General features: G+C 34.7%; 1 protein-coding gene across 1 annotated transcript in view; it reads left to right on the forward strand.

Annotated features, from left to right (window-relative positions):
- The window catches only part of LOC145688445 (von Willebrand factor D and EGF domain-containing protein-like), a 613,451-nt gene that overhangs the window by 288,841 nt on the left and 296,806 nt on the right, over window positions 1-27,804 (forward strand). The window contains exon 4 of the mRNA XM_081762680.1: window positions 3,164-3,388. Within this exon, the coding sequence (XP_081618806.1) occupies window positions 3,164-3,388 (225 nt within the window). The remainder of the gene's footprint in view (window positions 1-3,163; window positions 3,389-27,804) is intronic.

Consider the following 27,804-nt stretch of genomic DNA (forward strand, 5'->3'; position numbering starts at 1 on the left):
AAGTTATATATGTTTATTGTATATATATATATATATATATATATATATATATATATATATATATATATATATATATATATATATATACATTTTTTTCTGCACTCATATTTAATGTTTTTCTACACGATTTCATGTTTACATATTTCTTTCAACCTTTTCATTTCACAATTGCACATAGTCCATTAACCAATGCAATAAAACTAATGTGTAATAAAACCTGTGCCAAAGAGAGGGCGTAACCCTCTAATAGCTAGGGTTAGGAATATTATCCCCATGACAACAAATAATGAATAAAGAATTCCCTAACCCTTTACTATTACAAAAAATACTCAGGCGCTTGTACTGCTATTGTAGCATTTTAATAGATAGATGAACATCCCTCGAGTAGCTCTTGAGAAAATTGTTCGTAAAAACTCACTTCCAAGAGTAAACTATCTTTTGTGTTGTTTTTTTTTTTCAATATGCCATATTGTGAGATTAGTAATGAAATATTTATTTATGAACTATAAACAAAATCACCTGAGTCTTTCTTGAGACAAAGGTCCGGAAAAATCTCAAAGCTCACCCCAAGAGTAAATTATCCCTTGAGAATATTTTGAGGAGAAATTGATTGTGAAATATTGTCAGATTACTAACGAAATATTATTTTATTTATAAAGTGTGAATAATATTACTTGAGTCGTTGAGAAAATCATTATAAAAGAACTCATCTCTAAGATTAAACTAACCGTTCTGGACTTTTTCAAGGGAAATTACTAATGTCACAGTATAGAGTTGTTAATAAAATATTGATGTATGAAATTTAAACAAAATCAAGAGAGCTGTTTTCGAGAAAATTGCCATTTTCAATATTCAGTAAACTATTCTTAATTTTGTGGGTAGGAAGAAAATTCGAAAACGATCCCTAAGAAATCTTGTAAAAATCTTAAGTTTGAAATTGTATGCAGATACGTTGAACGGTACGACCTCTAGGAAAGTGAACACATTTACATCGGAACGAACAGACGGACGAACGAACGAACAGACAGGCAGATATCGAAGGGGCCGAGAAACGTGTAAATTCGTTGAAGTATGGAATTCTATATTTTTCATGATCACCATACTTTCTTCTCTCCTATCGTCACTCGAAAGTAAGCATAGGTGGATGGAAGTTGTCCAGGTCTTACATTTGAAAGTAATCATTCCAACATTCGCCTCGTGGAACTGAGCACTGGGAAACTTCAGTCATAATGACTAGTCATCAGATTGAACCCAGAACTTTGAATTACGAAAAGAGAACCATTTACTACTAGTCGATACCCAGTCAATGTCAAATCTCAAATCAGTTTTATGTTCACAAGATCCTGTTATAAAACAAAGCGCTATTATCTCATCAAAATGGTCTGATTCACTCAGCCATTGCTAAAGGTCATTTCATTCCTAATGTATATAATGAACATCGGCTACGTTGTCCTGTATAACAATACCACATTTGATGGTTTGCTTTTATAGATCAGTGAGTGACACGATTAGTTTATTACAAACTAACAACATATGGAATCAAAAATTAATCAGAAGAAAATCCTCAAATATGCCATATTTCTTCTTTTATTCCAGTGCTGGATTTCTAGATTTGAAAGTCTGTATCTCTTAGTAGGAAAGAACTGTCGAAAATTTTGAAACGTGATCAAAATTCAAATACCGGATATCTTCAGTATAGGTGAATATATTGAAAATAACAGACATCGAGAAATATGCACCTCAAAAAATAACTTCCTGTATTGTGTTATTAAATATGTGGTATGCATTGCGAAGTCCTGGTGTAAGCAATACACTACCCTGCAGATAGATATATAGTATAGATATATTATTTTCTTTCACTATATTCAATAGACATGAATTGTATCCGATACGTATGGAAGATATTAGAAATAGTTTTAGAAAATCCAGTAACACATGAAAACGTCATTCCCTATGCAAAAACTAAATGAGACATTCTTGTAGGAGATTATGTTCAGATGTTAATCTTAAGTGTGTCTCAACACGTTACTAAATTGTATATACAATTACAATAGGTCATATAATGCGTTAGGGCAAAATTTTGAAATTTACAGAAAGAAATGAATAGTGATAGGTTTAGAAATGATTATAACATATGAAAAAAACATAAGAAAATCGCCTAAAATGTTCATAGTCGTTTTCGAGAAAATTACGATATTTAAGTTTTGTTCTTCGGTAAACTATCCTTATTTGAAGGATTAAAGAAGAAATAAAACCATGTTATGTATCTGCTTAAAGAAAGCAGGTCAAATTTATTTAATCATGGGCTTGTGCACATAAGAACGAATACATGTGAAAATCCACTTTTAAAGAAATCTAGAAATCTCTAAACTCGTTGAAATATCGTATTCCATTTTTTTCCGTACCACGAAACTAACTTCATACACACACAATCACTTCAAAAGTAAAAATTTTTAACAACATAGCAATATTTGATTAGCACCTCTATATTGATATTTTAAATATTGAAGCTGGATTCAGAGAATCACGATCTCTAGAACAATCCTACTGAAAACTTTGTCACCTTAAAGGATGACGTATAAGTCACTCTAAGAGAATTAGGATAATGCTTTAAATTAACATGTTTTTTTTTCTACATAGAGATAGGCTTAGAAATTTAGGAAAAGGAAATTAAGTGAAACTTTGAGTATAAAATCCCGTAGTTATACACTGTAGTCTAAATGAAGCGTATGATAAACGCAAGTGAATGATGTTTGAAGAAGATATGAGAGGGAAGGAAACAGAAGAACTCCCGAGAGAAACCCACAGATAGGACGTTGTTTAGCACAAACTCATGTGGTCTGGGATAAAAACAGCGAACCTTTAAACCGAAAGCCACCCTTACACCACTGAATTATAATGTTTCCAAAGGAAGTTAAGGGGTAACATGATGCTGTAAAACTCATTCTGAGCCATTTTTTAAAGTCAATTTTTGATCTATCTCAGTGACCGAAACCCACCAATTAGTAATTATGCACATATAAGAGTGGAAGACAAAACAAAAGAAGAGGAAGACCATATTAGAATTTCTGTTTGAGTCAATATCTTTGATGTATATATTTTTGAAAGTACTGTTAGTTCTTGTTTGGATTTTATTTATATTTTGCTTTTTTTTTCCTTTTAGGTGAAATTCCAAACGTTAATGAGGGCATTGTGAATAGTGTGGGCTGTGTTCATATTGATGGGGACTGTTGTGGTCTTAAAATACCAATTCTTTTAAAGAATTGTTCCACAAATGTTGTGTATTTTCTACAGCCAACTCCTGGGTGCCATATGGCTTACTGTGCTGGATACATGGTGCCTTGTCCCCATGGACTTGTATCTGACACAGGATTTACTCCATGTAGATGTAAGTACTTGATTTCTTACTATTACTACGTGTGACACCGTATTCTCTTACTGCTACTACTAATAAGAAATAAACAAGGCTATATATTGAAAAATTCTCTCGTTAAGTCTATTGTAATCCTTTACGACACCTGTTGTAAGAACTTTAAAACTTCTTAATACTTAACATCATAATGTTTATGGTGAAAAAGTGTTATTTCAATAGTTTGGTGTGGGTTTTCTCTGAAGCTTTAATAATAATCCATGCCATGGCAAAGCATAACTTATGCAAGCGTGTATTCGTGACTCATGTAAATATTGAACCTCACTGTTTTCACATATCAATTCAATTTGCCATTTTTTGTATTATGTGAAAACATTGATGGTAATTTTGTATAGGCTCCAATCTCTGGAAAGATTATTAAGAGTAATATCTTCTCGTAGCCAGTATGCTCAAGAGTAGGGTTTCTGGTAAAATAGTAGCGTGACAAGAGATAATTTGCGCTTTTTGCAAACGTACATGTCTACTTTCTGGCACGTTCCAATCTAGCCAGTCCTCCACATACAATCACTTGTAATACTAAAAAATTGAACAAGAACTGTGGATTTTTCTATTAAATAGAAGAATAGCGAAGAAAGTGGATAATGTGACTAGTTTTTCCTAACACAAACATTACCTTTCAACTTTGATGTTATATCTTAGGTATCTAAAATATTTAAATTTTGTTTTCTTGATTAAAAGCTACAGTAGTAGCTTGTGCATACAGTCACCAGGAAAAGTGTAGAACTACTCAATATATATATTCTGTTGTCAATAACGATTGTAACAAGTACAACAAACTAAGGAGAATTTCTGTCATCCCTCTCCGTCAAACAAATATCTATTCAAATTGGTCCATTCATTACGAAGTTACCACTTTCGCTGGCGACATACAGTGGCCTTATTATTGTATTCCATTGAACATTATTTCAGGGGCATCATTCCCCTTCGGCTTCGACATTTTTGTGTATTTTAATCCATAAAATAATAATATAATATTGAAAAACCTGAAAATCTGCTGACATCTAGGGATTTCCCCTCCCCCAATCGAATGAAGAATCGACACTGTTACATTATTTAAATTGAAGTTGATTAACAGTTGAAATTTTTGTGAATATTTTCGTAGAATTTTCGAGCATCTTCACTACAGGAAAGTCAAAACTTTCACTTCAGTGACACACTCATCTACGTAAAATAATTTATTCTCTGCTATTGCTTCATATTAACCATGAAAATGTGGTATTTAGCTAGAATTCAAACTGTGTCAATAGTATTGTTAACTGCATTTATAACGCATAATATTTAGTGCATTGTTTCATTTTATTAATTAGGCCACTTACATATTTCATCTACGAAATTTAGTGAGTTTTTCTGCTTTACATTCACGTGTCACGCAAAATAAACTGTTGTTTTGTATAAGAAACTGCATCATTTCACTCATGTCAGTGCTTAAAATTTCATTCAATTTTCTTCGTGCTCTGAATTAGAAAATAGTACATCAAATGAAGATGGTGTCCAGACGGTCAGTTTAATAGCTGGTTCAGTTTGTGTTATCCGTTGGTAAATCTGATGAGCTGTTTTTTGTGTAAGAAGAGATTCGATATTTTGGAAAAATAGAGTAATCTAAACACTGGACTGTCGCAAAATTGAACCTGGTGTCTGCTTCTTGGCGAACATCCTCCCGACAAGCGGGAGACAGATGTTTGATATTCTACTAGTCCAGAGATCATATTTGTATGTGTTTACGCAGGCTAGTATTATGCGATTTTTCTTAGAAAAGGAAACATCATTTACTTTACTTATATTTCTCTCGTGACTCACATAGTTGCACAAATATTTTGATATTTAACATTTTCTGTCAACTTACTCTATGCAGTGTTGAATGTCGTTTACTATGTATGATATTATATTGCGTTAGATTATTTTATTTTCGCAATAAACAATTATTTTAAAAATGATAGGTCTTTAAAGATTATATTTTAAGTTTTAAATCAAAGTATTACTTTCTAATTCGAACTTCTCTTTACTTTAAATACCACCTATGTTAACTGTCTGAATATTAAAGCAATATACGTACTGTCACAAAATAGAAATATAAAAAAGTGGAAACTCTTTTACGCTGATGTCATTGATGATTACGAAAACAAGATTGACTAACGAGATGATACACTATAATAGAGTTTAAAATTGTCATATTTGTTAATATTGACATAATGTATATACGTAACTTACAAAGATAAGTTCTTAGTCACGTGTGTTTGAGATGCAGTATCGAACAAATTAAAAACACGCCAAAATAATATAATATTTTAGAGCTAAGGCACATACGAATATTAAAATACAATTAAATAGTATCCAATATTTTTTAAATTTTAGTTCAGATTTAATAGTAAAAGAATGCGAAATTTTTCATTGATATAAAATCAAAATAAAATCGTAATATTCCATACCCAATTTAGATGTGACGAAGCGCAAAAGCTCCGTAAGTTCATGAAGAGAAATGTCGTTTAGTTTCCTCTAACTCATTCCAGATGTGTAACACGTAAAATGACTAGCTAGGACTTGACTAAGAGAAGATGGCAACTATATATTGAAGGCTTATAACCAAGAAATGATTATTTTGATTCTTTGTGGAATGCTTGATTTAAAAAAAATATGCTTATGTAATACAATTTAATAAATTAAAACTGTTTAAACTTCAAAGCCGTGGGGGATTGACGGGAATAAATAAACGTGAAAACGAAGTTAACTCATGACTTGACTTTGTACATTTTGAATACAACGGAACTGATTACTAGTATTAAATGAAACAATAGCGTATACAGGTAATACAAACTGAAATTAACAATATTTGCTTTCCTTCGATATTTTTTTTAAAACTAAAGTTAAGAACCAGTTGGGAAAAAGAACCTCCTTTGCAACTCTGTATGCTTACCTTACTTCTAAAGTAAACGTTTGGGTGTCAGATGTAAATTTTATTTATTTATTTTGCTCTATTTATATCCTACATCTTCATTCTTTAATTTTAACAGAAAGTAATATGTATTAAAAATGGAGGCTGAAAATGTATTGCAAGAGTCAGTCTTACATTTTGGCTATTTATCAGTCAAACATAGCAAGTAGTCAAAATATTCCAACTATATTACTTTTCTTTCTTCTGTAAAAACTGATTTAAAACTAAAGGGAGAAGCTTATTTAAGAATTAAAGTTTTGGCAAGTGCTTTCTTTATGTCTTAATTGCACGGCTTGTCCACGTTATCAGTCATTACTTTTAAATCTGTTGTTACGTAGGCACAACTTACCGGACACAGATGAAGATATGAATGCATAGATTGTAATCAGTGACCACGTTTGAAAGAACTGAAATCATGAAAAATTAACGCTTGTAATATTCAGTCCCTCATTACGAAATAGCGCTAAACAAATTATCAGAAATTTCCATTGAGTAACTAGTTGGAAGAGCTTACTACCCTTTCCAATACTAATGTCTTATGGGAAATGACTTACTGCTTAAAGTGAGATCCTAAGCATTACTCAGATTTTTGCCTAAGACTGGAAATGTCCATATTTACGCTACTTTTGCCAGTCACCGAAATGTAACGACACACATAGATTTCAACAATTATTATTCCATGATATTTTGACATGACCTAGTATAATAAAATTAACGATAAAATATTTTTTTTAGGATAAATCCGATTGATTCCACATTTTATTTTCCACGAATGATCGTTACAAACAGTGAATCCTAGGATGTTTTAGTTAAACATTGGCTTTATGTGTCTTTTTTTTTAAATATAGGTATGTAAAAGCAATAAGATTTCATGTCAGATTATTAACAGCAAATTGTCATTAATAGCAGGACACTCCCCCTCCCGCCAAGACAAGTAGACTTCTTCAGACGTCGCAAATGAATCACTTGAGCTCTTTTGTGACTATGTACATAGTGCACCCGCTTTTGGCGCAGGAGATCCGGGTTCGATTCTCTGCAGGGATCATGTAGTTTGAATCCCACGTTGAGCTGTAGCTATAAGTCTGATATAACCTTACTGCTGAAAGACAAGCTAAACTGAAATCAAATCCAGAAAAACAGATATATATATATATATATATATATATATATATATATATATATATATATATATATATATATATATATATATATGACATGGTGATAAAAGGAAAGTGAGAGCTTGGGAGAACTACCTACAAGTGCTCGCAATCGAAATAAGCAGACGACGAGAGTTAAGTACAGATGAAATGGGCATGATCATTGGAGTCCGTCGATTTGGTCATTCAATATGTGAGATATTCGGAGAATTTCACATGCTACATGCAAGAGTGTGTAACTTACAATTAGAGGGGAAATGGGATTGAGAAGGCGTGATAAAACCGCAATCCCGATCAGGGAAGCTACGGAAGTTTCTCATAGAGACCTGTTATGACTCAGACGCGTAGTGAAAGTACACCGGCTGTTACTTATAAGCGAAGGATCACACAAGTGAACGAGAGCCGCCGACTACAATGATGCAAAATATGGTGCGAATGAACAGTGGAGCAGAGGAAGAGGATCATGTGAAGAGATGAATTACGCTATATGTTGTGGCAACCCGACGGACGTGTATGGATATGACGCATGCCAGATGAGCGCTACTTGCCGAAGTACATTGTTCATATTGTGAAATTTGGCGGCAGAGAAATCATGATGTTGACCTGTTTCTCACGATTTGGACGAATATCCGGTGTTAGTACCTGTGATAATAAATGTCTTCGCTTATCAAGCAATCCTACACAATTCTGCGCTTCTACCCTTTAGCAGCTGTTCGGTAGTGGGCTGTTTTTGTTCCAACATGCAATGTCAGCATCCAAAAAATGCACATCATCATCACAGCGGTTTGAGGAGGTGAAAGTTCAAGTTCTCGACGGACCGGTCCAAAGCCTTGACCTCAATCCTATTTAACATCTTTGGGATTAGTTGAAGCACCGTCTGAAGACCCAATCACAATCACTCTGTTTGCCGTTTTGAAGGTAGCATGGTGAACAATGCCTGCCGAAGTCAAACATAACCTTATGGAAAGTATTCCTAGAAGGGTCGAGGTTGTCACCACGGTAAAGCATACATACGGCGTACTAACTCCTTATGAGCATACTAACTTCTTATGGGTCCAATCTGAATAAGTTTCTTTGTTGTCCAGTCATTAATGGTAGGGTGGTGTACATTGGATTATAATAAGTATCTTGGCATTACTAGTAAGTTGCTTGCCGAGTAATTTGAGTTATTTTTATGCACCATAACCCTCAATAGCATTGTTTTCTTTATGAAAATATTTGCAAAACTCCAATCCTACTCTCTGATTTTAATAACAGATAGTGATATACTAAATTTCACGAGAGTCCTTATTTTAATGACAGTTAAACACAGTATTTACAATAATACGTTTTTTTATGATGTGGACTTCCAAGATAATTTTTTAAAAAAGTGAGTTTATTTCCTAGCTTAACAACCATTTCTGCAGGAAGAAAATGGCATCAATGCAATCATAGTTTGAACTTAGATGGGAACTCACAGAACTTACTTGATTTACACAGAATCTTGATACCAACTATGTCAAATACCTTTTCAGAGTCTTAGCTAAAGACGAGTTTCCGGTTATGAGACATGTATTTGTGTCTGAAGTGTACACTTACTGCACATTGTTTTCTTGAGCTCTTGAAACTACACTTGGGTTGCCTCAAACGGAAATATTATGTACAAAGTGGGCTTTTTTAGACGTTATGTGCAAAATACACATTATCAAAGGGCATTTTTAAGCTACCTTTTTGTATCCAAATGGATACCTCGGCCCAGCAATTGGATACCCAGGGCCAGGAGTTTGGATACCCAGTGCACTTCATATATTTTTGTTAATTTCTGGAAGAGTACTTAACAATAAATTACTTGCATTACTGTAAATTTAAAATTACTTCAATATACTTTGGTTTTGTGAATATATGTATTAGTTTGTATTCTGTTGATAGGTGTAAAATTGGAGAGCTTCATTCTTGGAATTTCAGATATTTATCTCTTCTTCGTTTCGCCTACTCATTGATCTGCCTCGAGATGCTAGCACTTCCATTCTACTTTAATACAAGGAAAGTTAATAGACTGAAAAGAGGTAGAAAGGTTGAAGTCGAACTCTCACATGAGTAACGGTCTAAATGATGTTTGGATTATGTACCTTTTGAATAGTCTCTATTTAATTTTCATGAAATGGAATTATTACTTATCCTTAGCTTACAATACTGGTTTGCTTCGTTACAATTAAGACTCATTATTTCTGATAAAATATCGAGAAAAGAACCTTTACAACACTTTTGAGGGAACACTTTGCGTTGCGATGATAGCCACTTACATAAAAAACGGCGAGATGTAGAGCAAGGAGTTGCTGATTCAGAATGTCGACGCCGATGTATTTTTAGTGAAAATTTCTCACGCCGAATGATTAATGTAGCTACGTGAAGTCAAATCCAGGATTGTTGTCTGTCGTCTATAAGGTAGGCCCACGTGTTAGAACATATTTGAGACTAAGCTTACCTATCTATTGAAGAGGAGGTTGTTGTAAATAGGAAGGAACTAGAGCGACAGAATTAGTTATGCTTGCCATGTTTGTTTTGTTTGCTGCTTGTATGTTCTCTGGAGACAATTGAATATCCAGTTTCCTAGAATCAATTTCCGTTTTATTGAGAAGAAGCGATCACAGACGATTTTTGCTTCAAAGTCAGATTGTATTTTATTCTTTAGTATAACTGATTTTTTCACATATCCTACCATCGCACCGATCTACTATGCACTACATTGTTTATATTCATTTGATGCGACGCATATTAAGTTATAAACTTTCATAAAAACAACTTTGATTTTGTGCTTAGGTTGGGTTATATTGAGTACATTGACTATGCATACATAATTTTGAAGTTATTATTTTAGAGGCCGTTGAGACTAACTTTCAGCCATTCCTCAGCTACACTCGTGCATTAGCATTTTGGTTCGTTTTCCAGAGATTCCCAATTCTCATTATCGCCCAATTCCAGTGTTCTCAAAGATTGTTCTCTTTAACCTTACTTGTTTTATCCTAGCCTGGCCTAACATTTCATGGCAACCAACCACTTCGTGTCTGTTATAGGCAATATCGGTAATTGAGATTTGTTCAGGCAAATTTTCTGACATAATTAATAGATGGAACAAACTTGTAAGAAAGTGGGATTGTCCATTAAATATAAAGCGCTGTTTTTAACAATTTTGACCCAATTTGTTCCACGATTTACGCCGGCGGGGAAAGGGCTGAGCTCCTCCGAAATTTTAGGATTTCTATAGAAAACGAATCAAATTTTACTCATAACCCCTCCTCTTATTTATTTGAGATTTCTAAACACGAAGTATTCCTAAGAGATTGCCCTACTAAAATATTTTTCTAAATTTGTCGCTGGTTACCTTTGTGCCCCTCCTATTTTTCCCCTGATTCCCAGATATTAGAACCTCTAATACTCAGACTATAATCACTGCGTATTTTTCTGTTTTTTCTTCAGCGCAAGTTTTTTTTTTTTTTTTTTTTTTTTGTTTAATATTGCCAGAAAATTTTCTTTTTTCTTTGGGAATTTTACGATCAGTGAGATGCTACGACATGTCGACAGTTAAATTGTTAAAAAGAATCCCTTATGTTACAAAGAGTAACAAATTGTAAATCTCTCTCATGCTTTGTAGCGTTACATAATTAAGGGACTGTCCTAATAGTATCTAATGCCCGAATCCCCAATACACTGCATGCATTATATTTTCATAGGAAAAGTAGGGCTACATGCAATGCTCCTGTTGATGGTGATGTGTTGAATCGGAAATTAAACGGTTAGCAAAAGTCTGACAAATACGTCATTTTATATGTCATTATTTCAAAAGTGTACATTATACAAAAATGCACTTTAAAAACTTTTTTGCGTTTGAATTTTGCTATGTGTCAAGGGTCCTTTAGTGCGTGGATACCCAGTAGCAATTTCTTAAAAAATGCACTGCATTATCATCCATAGTACTTAAAAACGTGATAATGATTCGGTTTTATGAATATTATTTTTCAGAATGATGCCATTCCAATTACAATGAAATCAACTTTGTCCGTACGGTTGAAAAATCAATTGCTAAAAGATCGATTTATTTTATAGTGTTTTAATTTACTTTCAGAACATTCTCTAAGTTCATTGAAAAACACTTTATTTTTCTGAATATTGAAATTTTGCTCATTTCAACTCATTTGGAATCTCAGTTTTCAATTGTATAATCAAAATAGTTCATTATAATACGATATTTTCTCGCTTTTCAAGAATCTGTTTTGTGGCAATGTGAAATATCTAAATTTCAAGGAAACAAACAATATATACCATAAAATCTTTGATCATATCATATAGAAAATGTACCAGTTTTAACTAATTTGATATCTAGAGATACACTTTGTGATTATTTATATTTAAATAGTAAAACTCAAAATATGATTTTTGAATGTCTGTTGCAGATTAGAGAAGGAATAGAAATTAAATTAATTTTAATCAGAGTAATAAATAATTTACAACAACGACTCTATAAAATACCTTATACAAGTTTCTGTATGTAGCTTGGTGTCCCTACAAAAAAAAAATCAATGCTTAATTTTTTTTCCATGTGTAAATTTTGTATATTACGGATCTCGTACATTTGAAATACTCAGAAAATGAATTTTATAACAACTTATAACTCCATGATTTTATTCGGAGACAGCCGCGTAGTACGACACAGTCACCAAACGCCTGGCATATCTTCTGCCCCGCTGCAACACCGTTTGACTCCAGTTTGAACTCGTACAGCATACATGCTCTTATAACGCTCTGTGGAGGTCCCATGTTCACTCTGTACTTACAAAAGTTCACGGTGTAATTGAACGACCACAACAAGGTAATGTTGGATATACCTACACCAACAACCGACCTTCGCACTTATCTCCATTGGCATTCAACTCACGGTGTGAGGGCCAATTGAACACAGACCTCAACAAAGCAACAGAACTTTCTTGGTTACCTTTATAACTTGCTACAACGGCGAAAAACTGCCATACAAAACTTAAGTATATATAAACTTGCATATTATTTAAGTATATTACATATTAATCTCAATCATTTTGGACATTTTATCTTTCATTTCTTCTTCTCCTCCTCCTCCCTCTCCCCGACTATGCCGACGAGGGATGAAAATGGACTTAGACGTCACCGGATGTGTCTTTATTTATTTCGTCGACCCCGAAAACTATGGATTCGACATTAATATCGGTCATTTTCGATTATTTTTACATGTCATCCCATTCGCACCCATCCCCTATGGATGTATTATTCCCAGAGTACTTTTCCGAATTGGAAGTCATATATGTATGCCAACTTGCTCTTAGAAAAAAGGTTACATAATACATAGAGTTTCAATATCCTAACGTGAAAAATTCCTAAGATATTCTCTTTTTTTTTTTACATAGATTTTAAACCACCTCTCTCCCCCAGCCCCATTTAGGATACGAACGAAAAAGTTGTATATAGCCCACGGTCTCTTCCATAAAATTACTTCAATGTATTCCAAGTCAACGGTGTGGATTTGTATACCGAACAAACACACATTCATTTATATATGTGTATACAAGGTGTCTCAAAAGTCCCTTGACATAGGGCAATTCTGTTATTATCAGCGTTACAACAAATGTAAAAGGGGAAATCGTCTCCAAATATAATGTTTTCAATCTAAAGTGAAGGAACTTTTTAAATCGAACGAGTCGTTTGAGCTGTACACTCTTCATGCGCCCAATGTTAAATGAAAATGCAACGTTGCCATTTATCTGGGCCCTCAACATAATGTGAATGGGGGAATGTTTTTAGTGGGAGCTCACCATCGACACGTTAGCGTAAAAGACAGTAACTTCATTCACTTATGTTGTGGATCCAAGTTAATGACAACGTTGCATTTTCATTTAACATTAGGGGCATAAAGGGTGTACAGCCCAAACGGCTCGTCCGATTAAAAAAAAAGTCCTTCACTTTAGATTGAAAATATTTGGAGACAGTTTTCCTTCTTTCATTTTGTTGTAATTCTGATAATAAACGAGTCTTTTGAGACACCCTATATATATATATATATATATATATATATATATATATATATATATATATATATATATATAGAGAGAGAGAGAGAGAGAGAGAGAGAGAGAGAGAGAAAGAAAGAAAGAAAGAAAGAAAGAAAGAAAGATAGAACTACTTTTGATAAATTGAGTTGAGTTGATTTTAACAGTTTAACGTCCCTTTCAGCAGCGAAGCTATATGAGACGTGATGAGCTCCCGCCAGGAATTGAACCCGTGTCTCCCACGCCAAAGGCGCACACGCTAATTGCTTTTTTTAAACAGTCAGTCTTATTGCAAGAAATTACATATGTACAGTATATATAATAAGAACAGAAGAGTAACCACAAAATACAAAAGATACCACTGCAATACAATTGAAAAGCAATCACATGAAGTATACACACCAACACATGCACACACACACACACACACACACACACACACACACACCAAAAAAGTGTTAATAAACAGAAGTCGGGTAGTGAGCAAAATGACGCAAGCGTTGATATGAAGGTATTGTTTCAAAGGAGCACTGTAGTCTAAAAATGTACATCGCTTGTGTCACCAGCTCATTTTCGGTAAGCAGTATAGTTTACCACACTATAGTATTGTGTTTAGGACGTGGAAAATATTTAATGTCAGGCAAGAGAAGAAAAACGGCTCAGTATTCATAAACTATGGATCAACACGAAGTATACGTGCTATAATGTGTGTATAGCTACGCCACAGATGCTGGGTGTATGGACAGGTTTGCAAGCGATGGATGAGTGTATCAGCTTGTCCACATTGGATACCTTGAGCAGGGGTCTAAGATCGATTTCCCATGCTCTATGGTTAGTAAGAAATACATTGTGCACTAAACTATACCATAACGCTCTCATTCCAGGTGCTTAGCCTCGAACGAGCTCTACTTTTGATAAATTATAAGTACCAACAAGTGTACTAGTTAGACATCGAAAATAAGCTATGCATAAATGTCGGAAGCCTTATAAGAACAGCGTTGTCCGTCCGTCGACAGGCAACAAAGAAAAAACGGTAAGAGATATCAAAATACTGTTTTTTGCAGTCGATTCAGTGTCTCAAGGTAACGTACCATTACTATCTCAAACACTATATCAAAACCGAAAGTGGTTCAAATTTAATATTACTTCCGATTTTAATACTGATTTCGCACAAAAAGAATTGTAAAGGACATCGAAATTCCGTTTTCTGTGATCGATTCAGCGTCCCAAGAATAGGGTCCATCTTCTTCGTTAACCCTCTATGCAAACCAGAAGTGGTTCAAATTAACAATTGAAAGTTTCAACGATTACCTTTGCAGAATAAAAACAGTAAGGTGTAGCATGTAATGGCTTTTTAATATGGATATAATGTCCATGGAACAGGTTCTATCTTTGATCTTATTAATATTTTGCTACTAGTAGTTATGGTTGTTGTATTTCAAGTTTGAGTATTGAATTGCCATAGTCTTTTAGTCGGCTCTTGTTTCACACTGTGAAACGAAACTCTCTTGTTTGAAATAATATATAGTTCCAGGTAGTGTTGCCCACTAGACGAGACGAGATTTTTTTTTTTGAAATCTCGTCTCGTCTCGATTCTCGACAAGCTTCTTCTCGCCTCGGTCCGTAAACATATACACTTGAATTTTGGATATAGTGTAAATAGTATCTTGGAAGATATGTTTAGTAATAGGGCATATAATTGCTATGTAAGAGTAACTGTTGAAGAGTAATCATCAGAAGACGATAAACCAGCCAGGTTACTTAGTGATTGTTCATACCCAAACAATCTTTCTAACCCTTACAGTACAAAAATACTATTAAGTTCGAAACGGTAAATGTTTGACGTATACTTACATGTATATGTATATGTGAAAAGCAAAAATACTGAATGATCTGATTTCTTATAGATATAAGTAAAATAATATTAATAATAGGATTCAACTAGCAAAATAGTAGACAAAAGCGTTCCACATAAAAATTTAATTCATATAGAAAGTAGACTACTGTTAGTTTTAACAAGTCTTACTACAAAAATATATGAACAATATAAAAGCCAGAAGCGATATAAAAGTAATACATTCTATTTTTGGTTGATATGCTTGTCTTTTAAACAAATCCAAAATTGTTATTTGGGAAAAGTTTACAAAGAATATGGCCAGCTACAAACAATACCAACTCCCTTTCCACTCTTTCTTCTACATGCCATGTCCCAATTTATAGACGCAGCAGGGGTGTAGCCATGGGGGCCCATCGGGGCCAGGCCCCCCAAATGATTTCTTGGCCCCCCAAATGACCAGCTTTTAAATATCATTGTAAGATTACCTCGCTTCAGGCATTTAAAAATAAGAAAGTTTACATATAATTAATATTTTGCGGTAAAGTAGTACGGAAAAATTATTTTACCATACCAATCGAAAAATAGTATGGTATCTCCGCCTCATACCAATCGGAGAACAGTTTTTTTTTTTTTTTTTTTTTTTTTTACAGCAGATTACACAATTTACTTTATATTTGACACTTTGAAGACAAACGTTTCAACAAGGTACTGTAAATACTACCATAAAACAATGGTACTAAACTGATTTGTAAGTGGGCCTGCATTAAATTTTTTATATGCTGTAACTACTATTTTTTAAAGAAAACATATTTATATTAGATGAAAAATTTGGGGAAAATCAACGTTTTTCAGTATGGATTTCAATTAATCGGTAATTTTCAATTATTTTTACATGTCACCATCCCTTTTAAGAGTAATAATGGGGACTGAATTTGGATTTAAACGGCATCAGAAGTGGCACTGTTCATATCAGCCACTCTAAAAACTATGATTCGACATTAATATTGGTCATTTTCGATCATTTTTGTATATCTTCCCCTTCTCTTCAAAGTGCATCTTCAAAGTGAAGCTATAAAAACCATTCCAGGCCCGACCCTCATCTACGTTGAAAATTTAATCGAAATCAGTCGGATGTCTCAAAAGTTGTTACAAATGTAGTCATTGAATTATATATTTTAAATTATATATTATATATACGTATAGGGTGAACAACAACTACGTGGATAAATTTGGCGGGTGATAGTACATCTAACAAGAAGCAAAAAAAGTCGTAGTGAATATGGGAAAAATTCCGTCCCGTTTAGGAGTGACAGAGTGTCGAAAGCGTGGGAACATGAACTTCACAGGCCAACAGCTTAAAAACAATTCATCGTAGAGAGTGCGGTTAAAAACTTCACATAGAAAGTCATACCTACTCTATTGAAAAATCCGTGTTTGGAAACACAGATATGCGTGCGCACGGGATTCCCAAAGGAACGGAGGGATTCCCGGACATGTTGTAAAGGAAAGAAGTATCACACGTTGTTAATCCCGTGGGCACACGTATCTGCGTTTTCAAATATGTATTTTTCAGACTTTCTAAGTGACGTTTTTAACCGCACTCTCCACGATGTATTGTCTTAAGCTGTTGGCCTCTGAAGTTCATGATCCCACGCTTTCAACACCCTGTCACTCTTAAACGGGACGGAATTTCCCCATGTTCACTAGTACTTTTTTTGCTTTTTTAAAGATGTACTATCACCCGTCCAAGTTCGTCCACGTAGTTACCGTACACCCTGTATACACACACACACACACACATATATATATATATATATATATATATATATATATATATATATATATATATATATATATATAGAGAGAGAGAGAGAGAGAGAGAGAGAGAGAGAGAGAGAGAGAGAGAGAGAGAGAAATAAATAATTACATTATTTCGGAAAGTTGCGAACTATAGCCTATATAAATTGAATCATACAGAAGTTATTCGAAGAAGCACTAGACACCAGCAGGACTGGTGAAGAACCCTGTGTGTATTACAATACAATAAAACTCCGTTTTGCGGCTATCACAGCATTGCATTTACGTCACACGATTTTCTGGAGTTAGTTGTTAGTGATCGTAACCACCGCTTTAAAATTCCTTCGCGGTCCCACTTGTATCGCTATTTCTGAGAATATTATTTAAAACTTCTGATTCGAATCATTACCCACTCTTTTCTTCGAAGAACTTTCGCATCTGAAACAGAAGAAACTTTTTTTGTGAAATATTTCCCACGACGGAACAATGCACGATTTGCAGACCTAAATATATTAAAAACCTAATTCATCGGATATTAATGTCGTACTACTTTTTTATTATTATTTTTGGATTTGAATATATATGAAGAAATCGAGTTTATTCGCATTCTCGCACTGATTTAGGAAAAAAAGAATTTGTAAAGTGGTAAACTGAAGTCCGAAGTCCAAAGAAGATGCTCGGAAGCTTGTTTACAAACGAGATGTCCCTTCTCCTTCACGTGTGCAGCCACTTTGAATTTGTGGTCGACGAGGAACTGAACTCTGCATCGTTAACACTGGCGAAGTTCAAATGCACAAAGCATCCTGGATCTCGGAAGAAGAGGTCGATGTTATTTCTTTAAATCCTGTTTTAACTGCAACTTCCGCAGTACTTTCTCCTTGCCAATCACCAGTGACCTAAAATGATGGGTGCGATCTCCTTGGGGAAACGACAGTAGTTTTGAAGAATTAGGATTGGTTAATTAAACAACCTTATGGTTATAAAAGATTATTACAAGTCTACCATTTTCTAATACTTTGATTTGTTGGCGAAAAACGCTACAAATATATTCACAATAATATAAGCATTTTGTAATAAAAAGTTCTACCATTAAAAATATTTTTTATTGTAATAACCTTTAAAATAATCAAAATAATGAAAAAGCAAAGATCAAAAAGTGTTACTAACAAAGTGGAGGGGTTCGGCCTTGCGTTACGAAGTGTGATAAGCAGGAGGGAGGGGGTAAAATTGGTCAAAAATAGCGTTATGTAATATGTGGACGGCCCCTAGAACAGGAAATGAGACATAGATGTTAATAAAATAATTATGTTTTTTTCTTTTAGTCACGAATAATAAATAATTATTTTTGTCAGGAAATCTTAAAGAAAATAAGTGAAATTTTAAAGAAAATCAGCCTTATGTAGATAGGTTCTGTGTACAAGGGCTTAAACTAAAATAGTTACGTTTGGTAAGGTATAACGTTTGGTCCGGGACAGTAATTATTGGTTAACCATAATTAAAAAAAAAACTACCTGAAATATAATTTATGGACAAAAAGATAATAATAATAATAATAATAATAATAATAATAATAATAATAATAATAATAATAATAATAATAATAATAAGCTAGAAAGCAGTGTTTTTTAGTTTGTCGGAACGAAACCAAAATTTGCCGGTTTCTTCAGGCCTCAAAAACACTTGCTCCAACATAATTTCTTTTGGCTTTGTAGCTGGGTCCTCCCTCAAAAGCGACCATTCGCCCCTACATAAACCTGCTGGCTACACCCCTGAGACACAGCCCCTCTAGTACTATGAAACTGTCTTTTTCCATGGTGGAGTGGAAAAAGATGATGTAATTAAGACTACGTTCTAATAATATAAACCAAAAAAATCAGTAGAAATTACATTATAAAATTTACTTTTTGAGGCTCGTTTTGGCGCCTCCTTGACTGTGCCACCCCGGGCAATTGCCCGGGCTGCTCGTTCCTTCGTCCGCCCCTGCCTGTTCTAACATTGACTTATTGGTTCATATTCAAGTTTCTTATGAGTCTTCGATCTTTCCACTCCAACCCAACCTTCTTTAAAACTCCCAACAACAATTCCCAATTGACGCGGTCAGAAGCCTTTATTAGATCAATAAATACAACATACACCTCTTTCCCTTTTTCTATACACCTTTCGCCAATCACCCTTAATAATCCAATTGAATCATTGAATTCGAAAACTAGTCATCTCCATCGAAAGTGATTTTACAGGAGAGATGGGAAACTAATTTAGTCAATATGCATCTAATTTATACGGCTGCTCTCATGTTTTGACCGTAGAATATGGGTGTCTACATAAGATTCCACCATTTTGATGTATTAATAACCTCTTTTGTTTCATTAAAAATTTAAAAATTGGAGATGACATGTTTTCCTACAAAACAGTAAAACATAATTTACATTATGTTAAACAAATTAAAATATCAATTTTCATTAACAATTAACAAATGGAAATAATTAACAAATGGAAAATGGAAAATATTAACAAATGGAAATAATTTTCACTTACAATTTTAAATAAACGTATTATATACGCCACAGATTACTTGGATATGGTTATGTTTATCACTGCAATAGTGTTAACAGTTAACGAAAAGCTCAACTAAATCTACGAGTTCAGACATCCTTTTGGATCATGGTTATAATGGGTAGCAAACTAGGAGCAGATTTAGAAATCCTCTTCTGGATCATGACAATTTGTGGTGGACCACAAACAAATTTATTGTTTGTGAGAGAGGCAAAAAATAATGTGGGATGAATGTGAGCACTTTCTTGATGACTGCAATTTTCTTCTGGTTTATAGCTACTTTTCCATAATATGCTTCCCTTACTGGTAGTGGAACCACTTTCAGGGTACTTTTTTTTAAAACAGAACGAACCTGAAGGTGTATAAACTACCAATGAAATTAGATTAAACTTACCAGGATTCGAGCTTTCGTAACTAAAACTATTGTAATTAGATACCTGAAATTGCTGCTTCTCATTTCTAGTTTTTCCATAGGAGTCTGTTGAGATAAAACAGTTTTCTTTACTTCAGTCACTAGCTTTTGGAATCAAATATTATATTACAGTGAACAAATATTATATGGTTGATAACACAGGTCTGCAACCAAAAAGCTGTTTGCATAAGTTTAGCTGATTTGTACACTTCTGGGTGCACCGAAGTAGAAAATGATTCCGTTTCTATCTGGGACGTCAAGTTTTTGCACAATCGAAATATAACGTGGTCAAACAGGTAGCTGGAAATCGCTAAATTGCAAATGCATCACACGAAAATAAAAATGAACATGGAAGATTAAATGTATTTGTGCACCCCGAAACATGAAAATACATGTATATTGGTCCGGATGGGGATCACTAACACATATCGTAATGTGTCATGAATGAGAGCACGAGATTACAAAAAAAAAAAAAAAAAAAAAAAAAAAAAAAAAAATGAATCTGTTCACAAAACGAATTTAGTAAGATTACATCTTAGATTTGTAAAACGTTGGTAAGTAGTTCTGGCTAGTGTTGTAAAAAAACGGTTTTTTTCCTGTGAAGTTTTTTTTTCAATAAAAAACATCGTTCTTTTTCATGTTTTTTTCAAATATCTGTTTTTTTTCTGGCAACTATTATTTATTGATTTATGTTGCAGATTATTGAAATAATCAACAGAACTTGAGTCGAAGCCCTCGTAACTTACAAATCGTTTGTTTCTTTGTACCTATACGAGCAAAATTGTGTGGTTATTCCTTTCGGCCCTATGTTATTTTTGGCGTTTTCCTACATTTCCAGTTAGTAACTTATTGCTCAAAAACTATTCATTCGATTGATATGGTTAAGGCCTTGTTTTTTAGAAAATGGATGTGGCTATTTTTTTGTGTAAGTTTCATTGCAGTGTTGCCAACGGGTGGGAAATTATTGAGGGAAATGTAGGGTAAAAATTTACAAAAAATTCCCTAACCGAATTTCAAAATTTTTTGTATCTAGCACCACTGCTGCTATATAGGTTCAAGTCACCTAAACAAATTTTTGGGGTGTTGACAAGGTATAGTGAAAACCTGAAGTTGCTGGCTTCCATTCAAAGAGGGAAAAGGAAAAATTCTGTCATATACATGAGATTTTGACACTTTTTACGCCTCAGAAGCAAAAATCAAATATGCCGGGGCTACAGTTTCTCTAATTACCCTATTGAAACTTTTTGTGGTGCGTTGTGTAGAGCAAAGATGGAGCTTTTAGGTAGTGGTACGTTTGTTCCAATGTAGCCAGTGAGAGGGCAATAATAGAGGGGGAAAGTGAAATTTTCCGAATTTTTCACCTAATAGCGGGAATTAATTGTTTTGGCTGGAAACGCTGCCATCAGACAGAGAAAACTATCTGAAAATAAACCGTAGTACTCCAACAATATATCCTTCAAGTATCATGGCGATATATAACAAAGCGAACTTGAAATTAAAACAAAAAATCTCATTCTACCTCAGAAATTCACCATTTCCAGAACAGGGTTTATTATAAACCTCAACTGCACTTCCCCTAATTATTCTAGTGAAACTTTTTATGGTGCGCTGTGTAGACTAAGAATGAAGCTGTTAGACACTGGTACGTTTGTTCGAATGTAACCAACAAGAAGGAAATAATAGAAATAAAAAAGGGATTTTTTTCCAAAATTTGCCCCTAAAATCTGGAATTAAAATTTTCTGTAGCTGGCAACACTACTATCAGACACACACAAACTATCTTAAAATAAGCTTTGGTATCCCTCTAATATATCCTACAAGTATTGTGACGATATCTAATAAAGTAAGCATGTCAATAAAAAATATCTCATTCCACATTTAAAAAAATCACAGTTATCTTTCCAATTAGAGAACAAGGTCTACTGTAAACCTCAACTGCACTTCCCCTAATTATCCTATTGAAACTTTCTATAGTGCGTTGCGTAGAGCAAGAACGAGACTTCCAGATACTGGTACGTTTGTTCCGATATAGCCAACAAGAGGGAAATAATAGAGAAAAAACATATAATTTTTCCAAAATTTCCCCTTAAAATCTGAAATTAAAATTTTCTGTAGCTGGCAACACTGCTACCAGACAGACGCAAACTATCTTAAATTAAACATTGATACACCACTAATAGATATATCCTACAAGTATTATGGCGATATTTAAGGAACGAAGCTTCTAATTACCAAAAATATATTACGGTAAACATAAAAGTAGGGAAAAACTAGAAAAATCAAGGGTTAGAACCTAAATACGAATTTTCCCCCTAATTACCCCATTGTAACGATTTGTACGTGCGTTTGTTAAGTAAGGACAAATGTTCGATTGGCGGAAGTTGACTTGCACTCGGACGTATAGGTACGGATTTATAAACAAAAATTTCTAATTTTTTGCCCAAATATAGGAGAATTTTAATTTCCCTAATTGGCAACACTGCGCGCAGGCCCGTCCAATTAATGTCAACAGTTAGGTATCCATCCGAGGTATCTACCTGGCAAGTCTTAAGGATGTCTTTCTACAACGAAGGAAGCTACAGGAAGAAAGAAGTAAAGAAATTTCGAAATTAGAAAATTCTCGAATTTTTGACTGGGGTGAAATTTGAGAAGGAAATTCGACACCAGAAGAAAAAGAAATTAATATGTTCAACCATATTTTGCAAGAATAATATCCCGATATTTTAATTAGTGTCCACACAGGAGCGGATTAAACAAGTGACACCCGTGTGTGCCACTTTGGCCACCTGGGCCACCGAGTAGGCTATACATTTGATTACATTTTTTTTTGACTACTAACTCGTGTTGTGGTTGTAGTTATGGTCTCGACTAATAATAATATCGTTGTAAACAATAACTTTATAAGGAAAATTTTCTCTCCTTTATACATCTTAGTGCCAACACTGTTGGTGAGAAATGCAGGGTGTTTCAAAATAAATTTTGGGGGTTTAAGTCTTCGTAGTACTTATTACATTTTACGTACAATTATAAGCAATGCATCAAGTAAAAGAGGACCTCAAACAGTTTTTGATACATGTGTTCAATGTGAGATTCATTCGTCACATGGCACACATCTAGTCGATAGGCGAGAAAGGCCCATAAACTTTCCGCCATATGGCACAAAACACATTCAATTTAGGAGAGTCTCGTTTCAACTGTAACATCTGATGATTTGCTTACGGCCAGATGCAAACATTATGAGTGTTCACATTAGCTCTTAGGTGAAAGGTCGATTTATCACTGAAGACGACACGATCCGGAAAATCTTCATTGTTATGCAGGAATATTTCACTTGCGAAATTGGCACGTAAACCGTAGTCTGTAGGCTTTAGACCTGTAGCAACTACAAACGATAAGGACGTAGTTGCAAGCGTCTCCTTCATATCCTTCACACAGACCGTTGCACTGTACAGATTCAGTCTTTATTAAAACACAAAAAGCTTTCTGCTCTCTAGTCTCCATCTTTGCTACTTGCTCTTTCTAACGGCAGACAGAAGAAACAATGCATGTACTGTACATGCGTGCGTACAAAACTGTTTGAGTTGCTCTTTAATTTGATATAATATTTATAATTGTAAGTTAATTGTAATCGATACTACAAAGTTTCAAAACCCTAACATTAATTTTGAAACACCCTGCATTATTTCAAATTGAGTCATCCTATATTCATGTCTTTTATATACATATCATCAGGACCGGTCCTAGTCAATTTGACGCCTCGTGCAATGGCATAATTTGCCACCTCCCCCTTTCTCCAGAAATAACAAATCTTAAAAGTCATGATTTTAAGTATGCTACTCCAGCATGAACGACAAAGGTGAGGTTAAGTGCAGTCGCACTCAGAAAGGCTTAAATACTTACTAAAAATGCAATCCCGTTTTGTCTGTTTTTTCTTTAAATATTAATCTATTATGTTAGTGAAAGATAAAGCAAATACACCCGCAGAGGAAATATGCTAATCCTTTTTATAGAATTCACAATCGAGCTTCAGTCTCAATGTATCAGTTTGCAATTCCAGTGCAACTAGCTATTTTATCTTTATTTCTTGATTTTTCTTCTACATCTTCTAACTTTTTTTAAAAATTGTTTCTATCTTCAATGATAAGGAACTTGTGTCTGACAAAAACATGACTAGTTGTCATATCGAAATTGTGATAACTTACTAAATGGAACAGATGTTTACTACTATTGGAAAATTGAATTCTTGCATTTGACAACAATCAAGCAATTTGTGCTCGGATTTATTCGACCATTTGCTTTAGCATTGTCCATATGGCCTTAAACTAATGCAACCTAAACATAATTTATGAATGTAGTATTCAAATAGAAGGTCAGCTTAGTAAATGTAACTACCATCATCATGAAGTCTGTTTCCAACAAGAAATATTTAATTTAAATAATATACTTATTACAGATTTTGCCGGACCATTCAAGCTTGCCGCTCCACGCAAATGCACGTGTTGCATATATGGTAGAGCCGGCTCTGCATATCATATATATCTAGTCGACAAATTATTTATATATGACATTTAGAAAAATACTATTAGGCAAATTAGTATTAGTTTTTACCTTTAGACAAGTTATTTGAATTTTATACTGTTCGTGACATTATTTTCGTACTTATTAAAGGTCTGCTTTCACGAAAAAACAAAATTTCATTTCTACTTTTATTTCTTAGTTGATGCTGATGAAAAGTGCTGAAACCCGAATTGTTAATAGGTATGGTATTCATGTAAATTGTAAAATATTTGTAGCATATCAGTGTCTAGCGTTTAATTTATGTTGCATTTTACGGTGATTACACCTACATAAAAATATTTCGTACTTAAATAGACGTAAGATGCATTACAAATGACTATTTGAAAAAAAAACGAAATTTAGAAAAAAACGAGAGGCAATGTTTTTTTTTCTAAAAGAACGTAAATTTCTGAAAAAATACGAACCGTTTTTTTTTCTATTTACGACACTAGTTCTGGCTACACTGTTTGTTGATCAAATACTACGAGTACACTAGTACGCGGGGTTTTGTTGGCCCTGAAATTAGAAAACTCATATGCGACAAAGACTTCAATCAGTTCAATGACTACAACTCAAAAAGAGGCTTGGGTTGCCTTTAATGTGATCATCAAACCGTTTTTGGGAAACCGAAAGGACCCACCGTACAAGGAAATGGTGAGGAAAATGTTGCACGCGTTCCGAAAGCTTGGTTGCTCCATGAGCTTGAAAGTCCATTTTCTCAACTCCTACCTTGACTACTTTCCTTACAATGTGGGGACAGTGAGTGAAGAGCAGGGGAGCGTTTCCATCAAGATATCAAAAAAATGGAACAACGGTATCAGGAGAACTGGAGTGTTACAATGATGGCAGACTACTGCTGTATGTTCTGTAGTGGGCCGCAAATTCGCAAACTATTTTTTGCGAATAAATATTCTTTTTTTTATTATTTTTAAAACCTGCAACAGAATTCGTATTCATTTACTTCTTTAAAAATACAAATTCGTGTTGAGTGTTCTTTTTTTTCCCTAGCTGGAAACCAGACATTCTGTCTGCCTTCACGAGTTCCCCCTGTCTGACCTGTAGGTCAACAGCAGTTAAGATAAACATTCTCCCCTTCTGGTTCGATACAGAAGCTTGGTTCTTTTTCTATATTGATGTAGTCTTTTAACAAGTTAGATTATTATTATTATTATTATTATTATTATTAGTGGTAGAATACTGTTAAGGAAACCCATATAGATTGTGTATCTTTTTAAATGTCATTTTTGCTTCTAAAAGGAAGATTCTTTTTCGTTCTTCGAAGCATTAAATATATATGTATGTCTTTGGTCTAAAACAAGTAAGATAAACTGTCGAAGGGTCTTGAGTTCATTATGTATAAAACCTTTCAAGTTTATTACTTGAAATCTTTTATGTTTTAATATATGTTTATAGTATAAGATACTATTTGTACAATTCTCTGTAATATCTCGATGTAACCTCATTCTTCCAGAGAAAGGGGCTCACACACATAAATTCAAGGACTACACATCACACGCACACGCATGCGCACACACACAATCTTATCTTTGGCCTGGCTCCGCCCAAGGCACCTTGTTCTAGCCAATCTAGATGTTAATGGCATGGCTCGTTCCAATAGCTAGCGTCTCCGCCCCTCAGAGTGGAACTCTTCCGAGCTCCTTGTGCACCCGAACCGTGTGCAAAGCCAATAATCTTTCTTTTCAGGATACGGGTCCCCTTCGGGCTCCGCCCTAGGTACTTTTTAGATCTCCACGCATGCTCAACCTCTGACCTTACGGTCCTAGTGCAACGTTTGCTCACGTTACTATTTTGCACACAGACCGTAAATTGGTGCCGCTTGCACCTCCGACCGAGGCCCTTAAAAACGCGTGTTTTGGCCTCTCTCGTCGGACAACGTCCCTCTCCTGAACCCCTCAGAGACGTGCAGACTACGAGGAGTACGCAATTCGTTAGGCACGTTTCAGTTCAGGAACTTATCACGAAGAAGTCTCTAGTTGTCCATCCCTCTGCCTTCAAACCTCTCTGCCTCTACGGAGGCCTGCCTACTCAATCTCTTGGTTACCTACCTCACTACCTTGGTTTACCCAGTACTTGGCAATCTGTTTCCGAAAGCTCGATGGCTCAGCCAGGGTTCTCCCATAATTGCTGGTCGGCTTAGGAAACTGACGGTCAAAGTACTACCCTACCTAATCCTCACAGTAACTTGGCAATCTGTTTCTGAAAGCAAGATGGCTCAGCCAGGGTTCTCCCATAATTGCTGGTCTGCTTAGGAAACTGACGGCTAAAGTTACCTCCTTCCGAACTTGGCAATCTACTTCCGCAAGTTTCGCTTCAGCCCGGACTCGCTCCAGAAACTGCTGGCAAGCTTAGGAAGTTGACGGCTAAAGTTCTGTCGCACCCCTATTTGATGTGTGTTTTGACAGACTCTAAGTTCATTGCTTAGCTGGCCTAAAACGCACCGGTAGATCAAATAGTTACTCCCTGTTTGATGTCTGTTCGCAGACCGGTAGATCAAACGGTAAACCCTTACACCTTCCTTGTTTGATGTCTGTTCGCAGACCGGTAGATCAAACGGTAACCTTAATTCCTTCTGGTAACCAACTTTGTTCAGACGGTAACCTTTACACCTACCCTGTTTGATGTCTGTTCGCAGACCGGTAGATCAAACGGTAACCTGTTCCTAACCTCTGGTAGCCTACCCTATTTGATGTCTGTTCGCAGACCGGTAGATCAAATAGTATACCTCTTACCTACCTACCCACTAGGACTGATTCGTGCCCTCCCAGTCTAGTGCAGTTTTGTTTTATTTTGTGAAAAGTGCTACAGTCAAGTTTGTTTTTATCAGTGACATTTAGTGAGTTATATTTACTACCTATTGGAACGTCGCCACGTAAGTTAAAACTCTTTTATACAAATAGACACAGTACTTACACTATCGCCCTGGCTCTGGTTCTTGTAATTTGTTTAGAGCCAATAAACTGCAGGCTTACTGCAAGGAACACATTTCTCGAGTTTTGTTTCAAGAGATATCCCAAAGGATTGTTTGGTTATCAAACCTTAATCAGGATAACGATTCCAT

This window comes from Thermobia domestica, chromosome 6 (assembly GCF_964235325.1).
Source record: "Thermobia domestica chromosome 6, izTheDome1.hap1.1, whole genome shotgun sequence".
Classification (NCBI taxonomy): domain Eukaryota; kingdom Metazoa; phylum Arthropoda; class Insecta; order Zygentoma; family Lepismatidae; genus Thermobia; species Thermobia domestica.